General features: G+C 44.4%; 2 protein-coding genes across 3 annotated transcripts in view; both read left to right on the top strand.

The window, feature by feature from the left end:
- Window positions 1-4364: 4364 nt before the first annotated feature.
- Window positions 4365-12233, top strand: LOC109485757 (tumor necrosis factor ligand superfamily member 10-like). Of its 2 annotated transcripts, none has more exons than XM_019789437.1 (7): window positions 4365-4659; window positions 5000-5186; window positions 8095-8146; window positions 8657-8779; window positions 9279-9417; window positions 10342-10488; window positions 11161-12233. In XM_019789437.1, the coding sequence occupies exons 1-7, from the start codon at window positions 4595-4597 to the stop codon at window positions 11315-11317; spliced, it is 870 nt and encodes a 289-aa protein (XP_019644996.1). In that variant the 5' UTR covers window positions 4365-4594; the 3' UTR covers window positions 11318-12233. The 2 variants fall into 2 exon arrangements, with proteins under 2 accessions (XP_019644996.1, XP_019644997.1); XM_019789438.1 differs by lacking the exon at window positions 11161-12233 and adding an exon at window positions 10986-11049.
- Window positions 12234-13266: 1033 nt separating this feature from the next.
- LOC109485775 (tumor necrosis factor ligand superfamily member 10-like) overlaps window positions 13267-15824 on the top strand; it is a 3558-nt gene continuing 1000 nt past the window's right edge. Inside the window, exons 1-3 of the mRNA XM_019789460.1 lie at window positions 13267-13653; window positions 15209-15251; window positions 15427-15558. Of these exons, the coding sequence (XP_019645019.1) occupies window positions 13387-13653; window positions 15209-15251; window positions 15427-15558 (442 nt within the window). The 5' untranslated portion in view covers window positions 13267-13386. The remainder of the gene's footprint in view (window positions 13654-15208; window positions 15252-15426; window positions 15559-15824) is intronic.

A 15824-nucleotide genomic window follows, 5' to 3' on the forward strand; every position in this document is an offset into this window, starting at 1 on the left:
TTCAATTAAAAAAAGATCTTTTCATAGCGACCTCTAGGCACCGGCATGGTCGAATTATGCTTGCGTCGGCCTTAAAGCCATACGGGCTCTGGCGCACCCCCCCCCTCGGCCAAAGTATTTGGACGCACTCACGAGACGGGGTTTTCTGTTGTCCCTTCAAACGTCGTTTTCCACCATCTTTAATGTCAGTGCCGGGGGAGGGTCAGGGAATTTTTTTTAAGCCAGGGGGAGGGTCAGCCTCTCTCACGTACCACCCCTCCCCCGATAAATATCGTACGGTCCCTAACCAGGAAACCGGCCGAACAAAACACGGAAACACCTGTTAGAACGTGATACTGTGATGCTAGTAACAGGTTGCGGGTTGAACCGCTTGTTTTTCTGACTCATTGTTTTATTTTGGCATCGTGTTTGTTTTTATCATCTTATCTTTAGAACATGACGTGTATTGTACTCTTGTGGTATTTTTTTAGATCATCCCCACGGTCAAGGTTTCGTGGCTTAATCTCCAAGTAGATGTCGGAAGGCAAACTGTTGGGAACACTACATACTATTAACAGAGCATTTTTTTAAATATTCCATCATGTAATCACAAGACGTGGTGACGATACACTCATGCCGCCACCAACACGGGACAATACAATGCTCATTTTCACCTGAGCGAAGTGAGGAAAGTCGTGTAAAGTGCCTTTCCCAAGGGCACAAGATCGGTGGCATGTCAGAACTAGAACCCGAGACCTCTTGGTTTTTTTATTTTATTCACATTTATTTTTCGAGGATTGGGCAAAAAGTTATAAAACTTATCTTGGCCCTCTCCTCACACATAAAAGGAAACAATAAGATAAAGTAATAATAATAACAGTAAGAAAGAACAAAGGTACATAATGAGCTGGTGTACAAATCAAAATCAATCAACTAAATCAAACAAAACGTCCTGTCTGCAAAATAAAGTTGAAAACCACATCAAATATTTTACAATTGTTGACAAACGACAATGAGGGGTTACCCCTGAGAATGGTTGAACACAAAGTGTTGTCAGTGACGTTGTTTGTGTCAAATGGCAGGATGTTATTTAGAGATGATAACATGTCAATGCGTTCGTCAGTGTACAGTGGGCAGTGTAGGAAGTAGTGTACAGCTGTTTCATTGGAGTGACCACATTTGCACATAGGACTGGGCACACATTGATGTTGGAACAGGTGAAAGTTTAACTGACTGCGGTTAAGTCTGAGTCTGGTAAGGTGGATAGCTGGGTTTCTCGGACCATGAGAGAAGTGAGGTTGAGTGTGAGGGCTGTGATAAAACGTCTCCAACTCTTTTTTAAAGATGGCAATTGATGTTGATGCTCGTGTAGTTAATGGCAGGTTGTTCCAGGAAACAATGGAAGTAGGCAGAAAAGATCTTCTGAATTTCTCAGTTCTAGCAGGAATTAAGACGTAATTCTGATCGGTACGGAGACTGTAGGGGGTGGAGTCACGGGTTTGTAGTGGTACCAATTCCTGTAAGTATTGTGGTGCTAATTCTTTGATAATTTTATAAAAATTTACAAGTTTGTGCTTTTGACGTCTACATGACATAGTTTCCCAGCCAACCTCAGACAAGATGCTATTACTATTTGTTCCTCTCATTGCACCAGTACATATCCGAGCTGCATTGAGTTGAACAGATTCAATTAAGTCAGAGTCTTTACCAGTTAATCCGTCCCAAACAACGTCGGCATACTCCAGTAATGGCCTTATCATTACTTTATATAAAGTTTCAAGAGTTTTTCGTGGAACGAAGGATACTATTCTTTTAAAAGGTTAATCCGTTTCATCGCGGGAGCAGTTATAATTGAAACATGTAATGACCATGATAGATTAGGGGTAAGATGTAGGCCGAGGTGTTTGTGGGAAGGGACTTCCATTAACTGAACTCCTTTAAAATACAATGGTGGGTGAGCAATTTTTGTACGTTTGGATGAAAATGTAATAAGTTCAGTTTTGAGTGGGTTAAAGGTCACCAGCCATTGGTCTGCCCAGTTTTCCACTATTTTGAGATCATGGTTTAGTCTATCAGCTGAAATAACAGGATCTCTAACAACTTCGGTCAGTGCAGTATCGTCGGCGAATAGACGGCCGTCTGTTACCAAGTCATCCACTAAATCGTTAATAAAAACGAGAAAAAGCAATGGGCCTAACAGCGAGCCCTGTGGCACGCCCGCATCAACAGGCGCCCAGTCAGAACAGGTGCCGTTAATTACGACACGCTGTTGTCGGTCGTTTAAGTAAGAAGAAATCCAAGCTAAAAGAGATCCGGTTATTCCTAGCTGCTCTAATTTGAAAATCAACCCCGCGTGCCAGACTTTATCAAAGGCTTTGGATATATCTAGGAAGACAGCGCGTGTATCAAGTCCTTTGTCAAGTGCAAGATGCACATTGTGAGTTAGATATGTCAATGAATTTATTGTGGAGTCCCCAGGGGAAAACCCAGAGTTCCGATCAGTAAGCAGTTTGTTTTCCAGGAGGTAAGAAGACAGTGGCATGTAAACAATTCTTTCAAAGACTTTCGATATACAACATAAAAGTGAAATAGGCCTGTAATTTATCTTGTCTTGTTTGTCGCCTTTCTTGTGAATTGGGACTACATGCGAACGCTTCCAAATTGTTGGAAAACAACCACCTTGAACTGATAAGTTAAACAACTTGGACAATGGTTCAGCCAAAGATGGGGCAATTTGTTTAAGCAGTCTATTACCTATACCATCAGGCCCTGTGGCCTTACTTATGTCAAGGTTACACAGGACTTGATACACTTCGGCAGGAGAACAAGTAATACAATCAAGAGTACACTCAGTCCTGGGTACAAATTGGGGAAGAGAGACACCCATTGTGTTTAGGTATGTTTGTGACGCAAAGTACTGATTAAAAATGTCAGCTTTGGCCTTATCGTCGGATATAACACATCCATTATCAATCAAAGATGGTATTAGTTCTTGGTCTTGGTTCCGAGACGAGCACTCTGCCGCTACGCCACACGACCCCACATTAACGCCAGCCCCACATTTCGAGGGGCTGGCGAACAGCTTAGTAACTTAACTTACTTGAGTCTCTGGGAGTTGACAAGATTTTAAGCCTTTGCTTGCTTGAGTGATAGGTTGAAAGTTCCCACCCACGAATTTTACCTTCCGGTGACGTTTGAGCTTTGCTCCGTCTAAAACAATTATAGTGAAAGTGACGTAAGGCAAAACGTTTGCGGGGGTGTAGCAAGGAAGGACTTTCGACTTTTCAAGTTAGAGAGGGGTGAATTTTTGCTTTAATAATGAAATACCTTTATTGTACATTCATGCCACGACGGGCTAGGTACAAGTTAAGATATAACAGACACATAAACGTATATAGAAAAGTGGAGACAAAAGATAGGGTGGAATTTGGCCGTTTTTGTGTCACATGTGTGCCATTGCTGTTTATGTATAGGTGGTGCACATGTACTGTACTGTATGACCTGTATCTGTACAATTTTGTATGTAATTTAACGGTGTTCAAAAATGTCCCGGTTGTATGCGAATATACACCTGTACTGGACTCGTAGAGAGTGACAGAATGTGTTTATTTCAACCGTCCTTGTCAGATCATGGAGCGATAATACTCTCCAATTAATTGCAAGCAGAGATTTTGGGGTATGATCGTTAGCTTTTTATATATGGCCGTTTTTTGTCGCTAATCCCACCTTCTCTGGCTAATGGATACTGCCTGGCCAATTTGATACTGTCTTTTTGCCACCGAGAGGGATCTGCTTGGAGATTAGAGCGATAATACAGCCCCACGATGGCCAGATAAGTATACAAGTGGGTTTATAATTCTCGGTCCAAACTCTGAGAGTTATTCCTTGACAGACTCTAAAGGTGTGTAAATTCGTAAAAACACGACACTTTGAGCGTCGAACTGATCTTTGGCTAATCTTAAAGATAACAGCCGACTTTTCGACCCAAGGTGCGCCGGTAGACTTCTCAGACACCCCTGCCTTACCCCAGCGAAACCCACTTCCGCGAAAAGCCGTGTCGTCAACTTTCGGTGGTTTCCACCTATGCAAATGAACCATTGTCTGTGGTCGGGTCAGGTAACCGCAACGAAACCGCGTAATCTGAGGGGGGACAGGGTCACGAAAATAAAAACATAATTTACCCACAATTTTACACACTAGAATGCAGATAGCGTTGACTTAGATATATATTTGAAGAAATTATAGCGTTAAACTGTATAATTGTAGGTTTTAGCATACGCATTTCCCGTTTTTTATGATCTTAACACTTCTCCCCTCTTTTTGAATGGTTCCGTCTTAAGACCCTGTGTTTGTTGACCCGATACTAACAAGACAAAGGCCCTCGCCTCGCCCACTTTGTTTGCGCTTCCTCGTGTCGAGGTTGGGTATTTTCCCGCCTCTTTTCTGTGGTCCAAAATTAATTTTGGACCACTTTTGCTTCCGCCGGAACTCTACAATTATCTCACGACCTCACATGGAACACCCGTGCGCTTTCTTCAGGTGTAACTCTCCCGGCAAGACGCCTTGAAGTGTTCTTTCTACCCACCAGTAGCTTTCTTCTCGCAGGGCAAATATTATGAATGAGATCGCGTACAACAAGGTACAGGCAGACGGCGCGGAGAGACAGATCCGTGTTCTGAGGTGGGTAACAGTTGGGTTCAAACGCCAGCTCATCTTAATAGTCTCTACCAGACTAACTACGCTGGCTATATACAGGAGAATATATAAGTTGCCAGGGGAGTTCGGCCGCCTTGTAGGTTTGACTGGGCGCGCAGTTTGGAGGGAAAGAAACTACCTCCCCGCGGCCGGACTCCCTTGGCCTATTTTACTCTCTTTTTTTTACCGAATTCTACGATCCGTATTCCCGTAGAAAGGCCTGGTGGAGGCTATTTTAGTGGTGTCGTAAGCTTGCTGCCCGGGTTCGATTCCCGGGAGTCAGGCCAGGCGTCTTCCTGTTACTACTCGCTCCTGTTTGTTCCAGGTGGACCGTCGCGGGTCTGTTTGCCGCTGTTGTCTGCCTGACCGGGGGTTTTGTCTACGTGACCGTAACTCTCTTCAACAAACTGGACAGCCTGGAGCGGGCAGGGCCATGGACGGGACACGACAGGGGAGGGCTGACACCGGGTTCTAGTCCCGGGGGCACGGGTTCTAATCCCACCATTCAGGAGGTAAGCAAAGACTTTAATCTTGTTGGATTGGGCAGGGGATGGGGCATGGGCCGGTGGGCACGGGTTGGCACTAGGAGACACGGGTTCTAGTCCCGGGGGTATGGGTTCTAACCCCAGCATACAAGTCATTACAAGAGGTAAGGGAAGACTTTCTGATACCTTGAAAATGATACTAAGACTTAAATCTCAGTAGTTTTTAGTGGGAGGAAGATCATAACATTACTGAACAATATTACGACCGGGGAGGGTTGACACAAGGGGACACGGGTTCTAGTCCCAAGGGCATGGGTTCTAATCCCACCATTTAGGAGGTAAGCAAAGACTTGAATCCTAAAGCAGATGTTGGGATTGGGCAGGGGATGGGGCATGGACCGGTGGGCATGACCGGGAGGGTTGGCACTAAGAGACGAGGGTTCTAGTCCCGGGGCATGGGTTCTAATCCCAATACAGGGTGTAAGCAAGGCTTGAATCTCGTAACCTTACTGAACATTGTATCCTCCCAGCTGATCAGTGAATTTAAGGACACGCCAATTGTATCTTGAAGTTTGGACTAAACGTTTTAGAGTTTCTGTCTCACCTGTTAGCCGATCTTTTCTCGGTGGATCTTCGTTCTTGTGACATATTTTACCAGCTCCCCAGACTTGCCCGGGGGCACTAGGGTGAACGAACTTTGACAAAGTGCAGCAACAGTTGGTTTGTGTTATCTTATAGCGCCTGAGTTGGCACTTTGTGAGATCAGCTATCAGACTTGTCAGACTTGTTTTCGTCTGCGGCACGGACTAGCCTCTAGCCGCCGTATCAGGTTCACGACAATTTTGGTCGGGGGTAGTACATTGTTGTTGTAGTGGTAGCAGGTGGTAGTAGTAGTATGGTAGTAGTAGTAGTTAGTAGTAGTAATAGTAATAGAAGTTGTAGTAGTAGTAGCAGTAGTAGTAGTAGTAGTAGTAGTAGTAGTGGAAGTAGTAGTAGTAGTGTAGTAGTAGAAGTACTAGTAATAGTAGTAGTAGTAGAAGTAGGTAGTAGTAGTAGTTAGTAGTAGTAATAGTAATAGAATTTTTTAATAGAAGCACACTAACACACACACACACACACACTCACACACACAAACACACTACACACACACACACACACACACACACACACACAGGCACAAACACACTCACACGTGACACACGCGCGCGCGCACACACACACACACGCACACATCGAAAACAATCCCCCCGTACGAAAACTTGCGTATACGTAGGTAAAGCATCCTCGCCGTCTGCTAGCGAGGCTACGTCTGTCGAAACTGGCTGGGTTTCAAGAGCCTTTCCTGCTGTCGTGCTTGTGTGTGTGTTTAACCTCCCACAGGTCTCACCACTGACAAGGTTAACATCACAAACAACTCAATCACTTACTTGGGGTCCGCATGCCTTTTTCCGTAGAGCGTAATCGGTCGTTTTAACCCTACGTAGACCGTTAAGCGCATTTGCGCTCTAATTCAAGGCAGAGCGTAATTGGCGCATGTTGCGTAGACCGTATTCGCCGTTTTAATTCTAATGCGTTGTAGCCACTTGGAATTTTTCGTAAAGCGTAATCGAGAGTTTTCAATATTTAGCGTAGAGCGTTGTCGGGGATCCCCCTCCCCCCCATGCAGGCCCCTTACTTCTTTCCAAAGTTGTTCACCCAGTTAGTAAGGTAACTTTTAATAAATGACAAAAACTGAAAAACTCTCATGAGATCTCCGTAACGAATTATCACAAATGGGTTTGAAAGATGTGATCTTCGTGAGACCAACCTAGAACCAGACATTATGAAATTTTAGACTTGGCTCACACATACAAGGGACCTACAGTTTACTGATTATGCCGTAAATTACTTCCTTGCTATCGCAAGCTTGTCCTCTACTTTAGTCCCCCCGAAAGTCAAAGCATTCCATGATTTTCGTGAGACCCATCCAGGCCTAATCCAGACCCCGGCATCAACAAATTTCGGTGTTGACTGGTTCTATTGTTACTGTATAATTATTTCTACTAAACTAGTTCCAACTTGGCAAATACACACAAAATACTTCGTGCAAAGCCACAAAGTCGTTTAGTCTAAAGTCCACATAGACCCCGTCATTATGAATTCTCCATTGTTAATGTTTCTGGCTGACTTACTAGATTGTAAAGACAGATTTATGTACTTGTTTGCTCCCTTAAATGTAGAGCAGACTCGCACGCAAATAGCCTCCGTAGCAGGCTTATAGATCTGAGGGTTTCGTGGTCTTCGGCTCTTTTCTGATTAGCCCAGTTCTAAAAAAAACGGGGGTAATTCAACCAGGCCGGCTATGTTGTCTATATGCAATCAGAAAATAGCACATAAAAGATCCCAAAGACCCCCAAAACCCCCTGTTTTTGGCATGCTTTGGAGGCTAGCACGCCAAGTGTTTCTCCAGACTTCAGAACTGATAACAGGAGCACGCAGCGCACTGTGTTTCGGCCCCCGGCACTTCCTTGTCAAGATTAGGTTACCGACTGGTGTGTAGTAGTCTCCACCAGGCTCCTTTGCAGGCTGAATAAATAGTAGAAGTCGGCCTAAAAAGAATGTAGCTGGCCAGGGGAGTTGGCCGGCCATAGAGGGTCCCTTTTGCCTGCATATGCTAATCTCTTGGCTAGGTACATTCTTTTTTTACTGATTTCTACTATTTATTCAGCCTGCAAGGGAGTCTGGTGGAGACTAGGCGCTTCGTGCAGTCTCAAGGAAGAAACTTTGACCTCCTTTTTTTATAATACGCAACAGGTCTGAGCACAATTAGACAAGAAAACTATTTCAAAAAGTTATATACTAGACTTATCTGAAAATACACAACACCCCTCGCTGTGAAGGTTGGTGACCTTGATTACGTGACAGCCCTGACGTTTTGTTGTTTTGTTTTTCACAGATCGTGACAGAAATCTTGAAGAACGAAACTCTCTGCAGGGAAAAACATACAGGTGAGATATGAAGGATCTCTCCCCTTTCTGTTTCGTCTGTATTGTTTCAGTGAAACCCCCCCCCCCCTAGCCTTCTGATAAGCCCGTAAAATAAATAAACAACGAACGTCTCGTCCTAAGAACTGCGACCCCTTCCAGTAGCATCTACCAGGATTGGGGAGGCGGCTGGAAAGAGTAGAAATTGTCCAAATAGAGCTATAACAATTGCCAGGGGTGTTGGTGCGGCAAAATATACTCTCTCGCGGAACAACTCCCCCGGCATGTTATCTGTCTATTTGACCAACTTCTACTCTTTTGAGCCGCCTTACGAAGCCTGGTAGAGGCTACCCTTTCAGTAGAACGCATGTTGGGTGGATTGACACGGTTGTTACTGTGCTTTGATCAGGTGTTGATACTTATGAATGAATATTTTCTTTTGGTAGCCTGGTAGAGCATGTTGGGTGAATTGACTTTGCTACTGTGTTTTGATCAGGTGTTGATACTTATGAAAGAATGTTTTCCACTTCTCAGACCACCACAGAAGAAGAGAGTTCGTGCCACAGGGTCCGTTCACCCTGCATAATGACACCAGTCAGACGTACCTGGCCAAACCCATGGCGCACCTCACGGGAAAATCCGCCTCAGGCCGCCACAGTAAGATTTTGACTCTTTGATTGTTCATTTTACATAAATGTGCGGAGTTTTTTTTTGCTATGTTTACCGAAGTTAAACATATTGTTGTTGCTCTGTTTCTGGTAACTCGTAACTGTTACTGTAGCAGACACCCTCTCGTGTTAGACTACATTATGTAGCAAGTGGCAGGACAGTTGGGGAGGGGGGTTGCTGGTCACCACAATATATGAATGTGTTTGAGTAAGAATTAACAGAGCAGTTTCTTGAGTAACTTTTTTGGCGCCTCTTGTTCGAAATCTTTAGGCTCTGCCAGGCTTCGGGAGGCGGCTGGAAAGAGTAGAAATTGGCCAAATAGACAGATAACAATTGCCAGGGGAGTTGGATCTACAGCATGGACTCCCCCGGCATATGTTATCTCTCTATTTGGCCAATTTCTACTCTTTCCAGCCGCCTTCCGAAGCCTGGTAGAGGGTACGAAGTATTTTCCTGTCGTTAACAAGTGCGATTTTCCACCCCACAGCTAAGAGGCATGGCCGGGGAGAAACCATGAAGATCCAGACCTGGGAAACTCGGCAGGGCCTGGCCACCATCGCCAACGGCATGTCACACAGGGACGGGGCCATCCGGGTACCTGTGGACGGACTGTACTATGTCTACAGGTACGTAGGGGACAGAGGGGAAGAAATCTTTATTTTCTTGTTGCCATGGCAACGAGCCTAGTGACTATCGCTAACGGCATGTCACACAGGAGGTACCTGTGGACGGACTGTACTATGTGTACAGGTAGGGGGCACAGGGGGGGAGGATTCTTTTATTATCTATATCTTTATTTTTGTGTTGCCATGGCAACGGGCCTAGCAACCATCGCTAACGGCATGTCACACAGGGATGGGGCCATCCGGGTACCTGTGGACGGACTGTACTATGTCTACAGGTAGGGGGGATGAGAAGAAACAATGTAGTCTCTGATACGTCGGTGAAGGTTAGGCATCCAGGTAATAAGGTACGCCAAAAAGTAGTTACTCATACAGCAACTGGGTATGATTTTGGAAACGGTCAGACGTTTCAGGTAGCATCAACTACCTTTCGTCAGTTGCACTGGAGAACCTGTGCAGAAAGGCAGGTTTATAAGCATATCCAGTTGCTTGAGTAACTGCTTTTGGCGGATAGTCTTTGATATCAGACTCCAATGGGATGTTGGAAAGCGGAAACATTTGGGGAATAGACTGAATAATAGAGAAGTACAGGGAGTACAGTTTGCCCTTGGCCGGTTCACCTTTTTGGCATGTGATCCAGTCTACTTGTATTTTGCAATTTTCTACTAGAAACACGCGAAAAACAGTTACTCAAGCTCTTCTCATGATCCTCTACTGGAAACACTTTGGACTCTGATAGCCACTAGAAAAAAAGGGTTAGAATGTGTCGATTGTCCTCAGAATGAAGCAAAACGCATAGCTATATATAGATCTATAGTGCAAAGCAGCCTCTCTACGGTTTTTGTTCATAGCCACTTTTACTCTTTCCGGTTAGTGTGTTGGATTATTTCCACCAGTTCTCACCTCACCCATTCTGTGTCCCCACAGCCAGCTGTATTTCCGGCACGTGCGCCCCCATGCGGACGACGGGAGTCCTGCAGCAGACACAGGTGACCATCAGCTGCTGCACTCCACCTACAAGAAAAGCGCCACCTACCCGGAAAAGCAGGAAATCATGAAGAGCGCTAGAACAAGGTACGTTTATTATGTTTACCGAAGAAAAACATATTGTATTTGCTCTGTTTCTTCTTCCGTTCGATTCCTAACACTGACCTGGTCAATGACTTGCACCAGATCGTCTGTCACCATGGTAACTAGTGTTGGGTTACATCATGTTGCAATTTTATAGCAGGAGGGATTTAGACTCCTGTCTGACTCCACAGTCTGCCCATGTGAAAATAGGCTCCGCCCATAAAGCGTCAACAGAACATATGCGTGATGTCCAAGATATTTTCTGCATTCCCAAACGTGTTCCATTCTAAAATATGATTTGGAGTACTACGAAAAGGAATTCACCTGTATTCCAAAACGTGGTCCTAAACACGTTCCAAAACACGTTTTGGAATGACACGACGTAGAATGCATGCTCTATTGCATTCCAAAACGTGGTCCATTCCAAATCATGTTTCGGAATAGCACGTTTTTTAAATGCTACAATCCTAACCCATTTATTCTTTGCTGCTTTGCTGTAGATGTTGGAGCAAAGACAGCCAGTACGGTCTGCGGAGTGTTCCAACTTAAACTTGAACTTGTACAGAATTGTCACGCCTTTCTTTAAAGTTATTAGATGTGCCCCCGAGGCGTCGGTAAAAACGTATGCTTGTTGTCCAAGATCTTCACACGTTTTTCCTTACTGCTTTCCTGTAGATGTTGGAGCAAAGACAGCCAGTACGGTCTGCTGTCCAGCTACCAGGGCGGAGTGTTCCAACTCCGGGCGGGGGACAGGCTCTTCGTACAAGTCAGTAACGTGGCCATGGTCAGCTTCGAGGAGGCGGCCAGCTACTTCGGCGCCTTCATGATATAGAGCGTCAGCGGCCATGTTGGTGTCCCTGATTTGCATACAACTTGTAAGTGAATCGTAGCGTTATTCTTAGACAGTTGGGCTTTTCTGACACTACGAAATAGCAAATGTTCCAAGCTCACAGAACCAGGCTTGAGAGACCAGGAGAATGCATCAAAGCTAGCTATGATTGACTTTATGCAAATTAGGACACCAATATGGCGGAAAGTCGGCAACGTCGCCTTGCTATTTCGGCGCCTTTGTGATATAGAACATTAGTCGCCATGTTGGTTGCACTGTTTGTATGTTAGTACTTCGTAGCTCAAGTTTTCTGACAGAGCATGGAGTTAGAAGGACAAGGTACTCTTTTCACAAGAAAAGATCGTTGATTTTTATTTCCCATATGATGCACAATGTAGAACTATGATTTGAAAGAAAAAAACATACCAGCAATTCGAGAGGCACTTTTCAGTAAAACAAATGTTAAAAATCGGAATATTTCTCTAAGTAGAGAAATGTCAGGCAGTATTGGTCCTTTTTTACCAAGTTTTGTAAAGTTTTGTAAATATGTACAGAATTCCTAGAATTTTAACAGCTTATAGAAGCTTTTCTAACTTCCGTTCTTTTGAATGACAAGCATATCTTTCTACTTAAATAGTCAAGAGCAACCTTGTGTATATTATGTACATACATTTTAATGCCATTCTAGTGTTCAGGGCTCTCTTTGTACCAGCTTTTATCTTCAATTTAGAACAATTTAGCTACATGGACTACTAAAAGTATTAGTCTAGTATATTTTTCAATAATTACAAAGAGGATATGTCCAAAGTGTGCATGTACCACAGCTGCTATGCCTACACTGCCAAAGAAATACATGATACACGCTTTTATATCATTTGTACGGATTAACTTGACCAAATAAAACATTTCGTACATGGAATATTGTCATGTGTCGTTACTATAGCATCTTTATGAAAATGTGAATTTAGCTTCCTAGTTGTAAATATTCTTTATTGACACAACAAAAAGTACAGTGAGTGTGTGTATGGTCTTCTACAACTAAAGATCTAACAAAGTGGGTTCCGAGTCAAGCACTCTGTCACTACGCCACACGACCCCACGCCACCTCCTTGTGTCCTTGGTAAATGCCACAATTAGACGCAAGTTGCCCATGGGCAAACGTCGTTTGCAGAATTATTTAATAGACTAGTGGCGTGTTCCCGCCATTAATTCTACCTTTGTGAAGATCAAACGAGACAACAAAGAATAACACCTTCAGGGGAATCCCCAATAAACTAGTATGACGTCTCCTTGGCAACGACCAATAGGAAGCAAGTTGCCCTTACTTGGGATCGATTACCGAGAAGAACGTTTCGATGGAGTCAAAATGGCGGCTAAAAGTTCCTTCTACTTTTAGTCAATGTTTCGCTTGAAAAGAAATACTAAAAGCAGACACCTGACTTCATTTACGAATCCTCTGTGCCCTGCACACACCACCTAAAAGATCTAAAACAAACAAAGGATTAGACTCAGATCTTAACAAAACAACCACTTGCAACGTTAACCTGCTTTGTGGGGTCGTGTGGCGTAGCGGCAGAGTGTGCGACTCGGAACTAAGTCCCGGGTTCGAGTCCTGACATGCCACCGATCTTGTGCCCTTGGGAAAGGCACTTTATACGACTTTCCTCACTTAGCTCAGGTGTAAATAAGTACTGTCCTGTCATGTACTTGTCCCCTGTGTTGGTGGCGGCATTAATATAAGTTGAAAAAACTTGAGTGTTTTTTCAACGTCTGGTGATTACATGTTGGAATAAAAAAAAACTTCTATGACAAGGGGGAACCCCCTTACCTCATCGACTATTACGTTTCAAATACATGTAGCATTGGCCAATGGGCGTAAACCTTTTCTATACACGGATCCTTCAAAGGGTGTGTTGTCAACAACAAAAAAACAAAATGCTTCTGAAGCGGGGAACCGTTTAACGGAAATATTTAGTTCCACTTTGTGTGAGGAATGTTCCAGCTTGAAAACCACTATCTTACGATAGATACCTGGCTTCAGCTTCTGTACTGGCATAAGAACTGTGTGGACCATGGGCGGACCGGATCCCTACTCCAGCCTTAGACAAACCGACCTGACGGATCTGAAGACCAAACTGTCGGTGCTGCACGCAGCGGTGGTGTTACTGGTGGTTCTAGTGGTGGGCTTGCTGCTGGCGCTGGTTTGTGTGACCGTGTTTCTTACCGAGAGGATACAAGACGCGCAAGACGTGGCCGAGGAACTCGGTTTACCTGGCGTTAGCGTCTTAAAGGGAGTGCCGGGCCGGGGGAAGACAAGTGTTGTGGAGTACGTTACTGGGGTAAGTTGGTTTCATTTTCATACTCTCCAAGCAGAGGTTTGTGTTTTGGCTTATTTTGGGCGTGTTTTTTATGCTTTTTTTATCGGGCTTTTACACAAAAAGATACCAGTGCAAAAAAAAAAAGAAAGCCCGATAAATAAAGCCTAAAAACACGCAAAATAAGCCAAAACCTCTGCTTGGAGAGTAACATTTTTATACAGGTAGCCTGGTTGCCTGGTTGCCAGACCCATAGCACGCCAGACGTACTGTCATACATACTGAGGGGGTGGGGGGGGGTATAATTTCCTCGGGGGCATGTTGGCCCTGGAGCCGAGGAACTGGCCTGTGTGGGCCATGGAAATAGTCTGGCTCTCAGGCAATAAAGAACAAACACGTTGACGGGCAGATTCAAGCCCTGTTGTTAAGAGTAGTAGGTGTTTCGATATATTTCCTATACTGTACGATTTGTATGTCCAACACACCTTCGAGACATAGTGTGAATTCCGAGAACGATACATGCTCGAAAACCTCAACCATTGGTACAGAAACAGGCCCGATTCAGCTCAGCAACTCTGTACACTTTGGCAGTACAACTAACGTGTGTTTTTGTGTACTGTGCGGAAAGTGAAAGGGGTAGTCAAGCTTGACAAATTGAATGTAAACCGCCGCATGGCCCTGACTTAATACCTTAAATTAGTGGTGAGCTCAGTCAACATTTGCGGTATCGTGGTCAGTTCCTCTTTGTAAGTGACACGGTTTCGATGGGAAAATATCAGCCAACAAAGGTAAACGCTGGTATTTTGAGGCTAAGTAAACAAAGGACTACTGTACAAAAGAGTTTCAGGTCAACACTTGCGGTATCGCGTCAGTTCCTCTTTTTGCATAGCCTGAAGGCAGGAGGCAGAGCGGCAGCCTCCGTAGCAGGCTTATAGAACTGGGTGTTTGGTGGTCTTCGGCTGTTTTCTGATTAGCCCAGTTCTATAAAAAACGGAGGTAATTCAACCAGGCCGGCTATATGCAATCAGAAAGTAGCACATAAAAGTTCCCAAAGACCATGAAGACCCTCAAAACCCCCGGTTTTTGGCATGCTATGGAGGCTAGCAGAGCGGAGGAACGGAGCGGAGAAACAGCGTTCACGGATGGATCCCAGGCTACTTTTTGCATCGATCTTTGTTCAAAACACATACAACAAACAAATTCCTACATGCCAGATATGTAATGGGGTTAGGTCGAACTCTTTTCTGTAACACGGTTTCTATCAACATAAAGCATTGGGAAATATCAGGCTACTATGGTCAATTGCAACACAGGTATGTTGACTTTGTGTAAACAAAGGACTATTTAAGTGACTACATATAAAGGGGGTCTCGGGTTGCCCTTGGGGCTTGTAACGTGTAGTTTCGTGCCTGAACATGTCGGAGTGACGCAGTTAGAAAATGGCTACAGAAGCCCCTAGGAGGCACTGCCACAATTGACCTTAGATGATGATCCACCTACCAAATATCATCACAAATCCATCTGTACCTTCTTGTGTTTACCTGTTTAACTTTTCCATTTCCATCCCTTCTCACCACAGATCATTGAGCAAGTACTGGGGAACCGCACTAGTGATGAGAAAGGTATGTACGGAATACTACTGAAATTGGAACTCAATTGTTGAAGAGTTCATTAGTCACGTAAAATTAACATATTCTTCAATCAGTGACTGTTTTTAAAAGGTATAAACAAGTTCTTCCAAATTTTTGATGTCGACTCTACATCTTGATCACGAAAATTATTTTATCATCTTAACAGACAAGGAAGACACGGGAGATTTTCTCCTTCAGGGACCGTTCTATAAGAAAGACGGGGAAGGAGAACATACCTTCCTGGCCAAGCCGATGGCCCACCTCACCGGATCAACACTGGACCGTCCCCGGTCGCTTGGTATGTCCATCTATTCATATCATCACTCACTCACTCTCACTCACTCACTCACTCTCTCTCTCTCTCTCTCACACACACACACACACACACACACACACACACACATTCTTTTTCTCTCTCTGTCTTTCTCTCACTTTATCTCTCTTTCTCTCTCACTCACTCTCTCTCACCCCTCTTTCTCTATCTCTTTCTCTCTTACTCTCCCTCTCTCCTCCCCTCCTCTCTCTTCTCCCCTCCTCTCCCTCTCTCTCTCTCTCTCTCTTCTC

Source organism: Branchiostoma belcheri, unplaced genomic scaffold (genome assembly GCF_001625305.1).
Source record: "Branchiostoma belcheri isolate BF01 breed outbred unplaced genomic scaffold, Haploidv18h27 scaffold78, whole genome shotgun sequence".
Lineage (NCBI taxonomy): Eukaryota > Metazoa > Chordata > Leptocardii > Amphioxiformes > Branchiostomatidae > Branchiostoma > Branchiostoma belcheri.

Coding starts and splice junctions, on each gene's coding strand:
- LOC109485757 (XM_019789437.1), top strand. CDS start 4,595: ATGAATGAGATCGCGTACAACAAGGTACAGGCAGACGGCGCGGAGAGA. Junction 4,660..4,999: donor AGACAGATCCGTGTTCTGAG/GTGGGTAACAGT, acceptor TGTTTGTTCCAG/GTGGACCGTCGCGGGTCTGT. Junction 8,780..9,278: donor ATCCGCCTCAGGCCGCCACA/GTAAGATTTTGA, acceptor TCCACCCCACAG/CTAAGAGGCATGGCCGGGGA.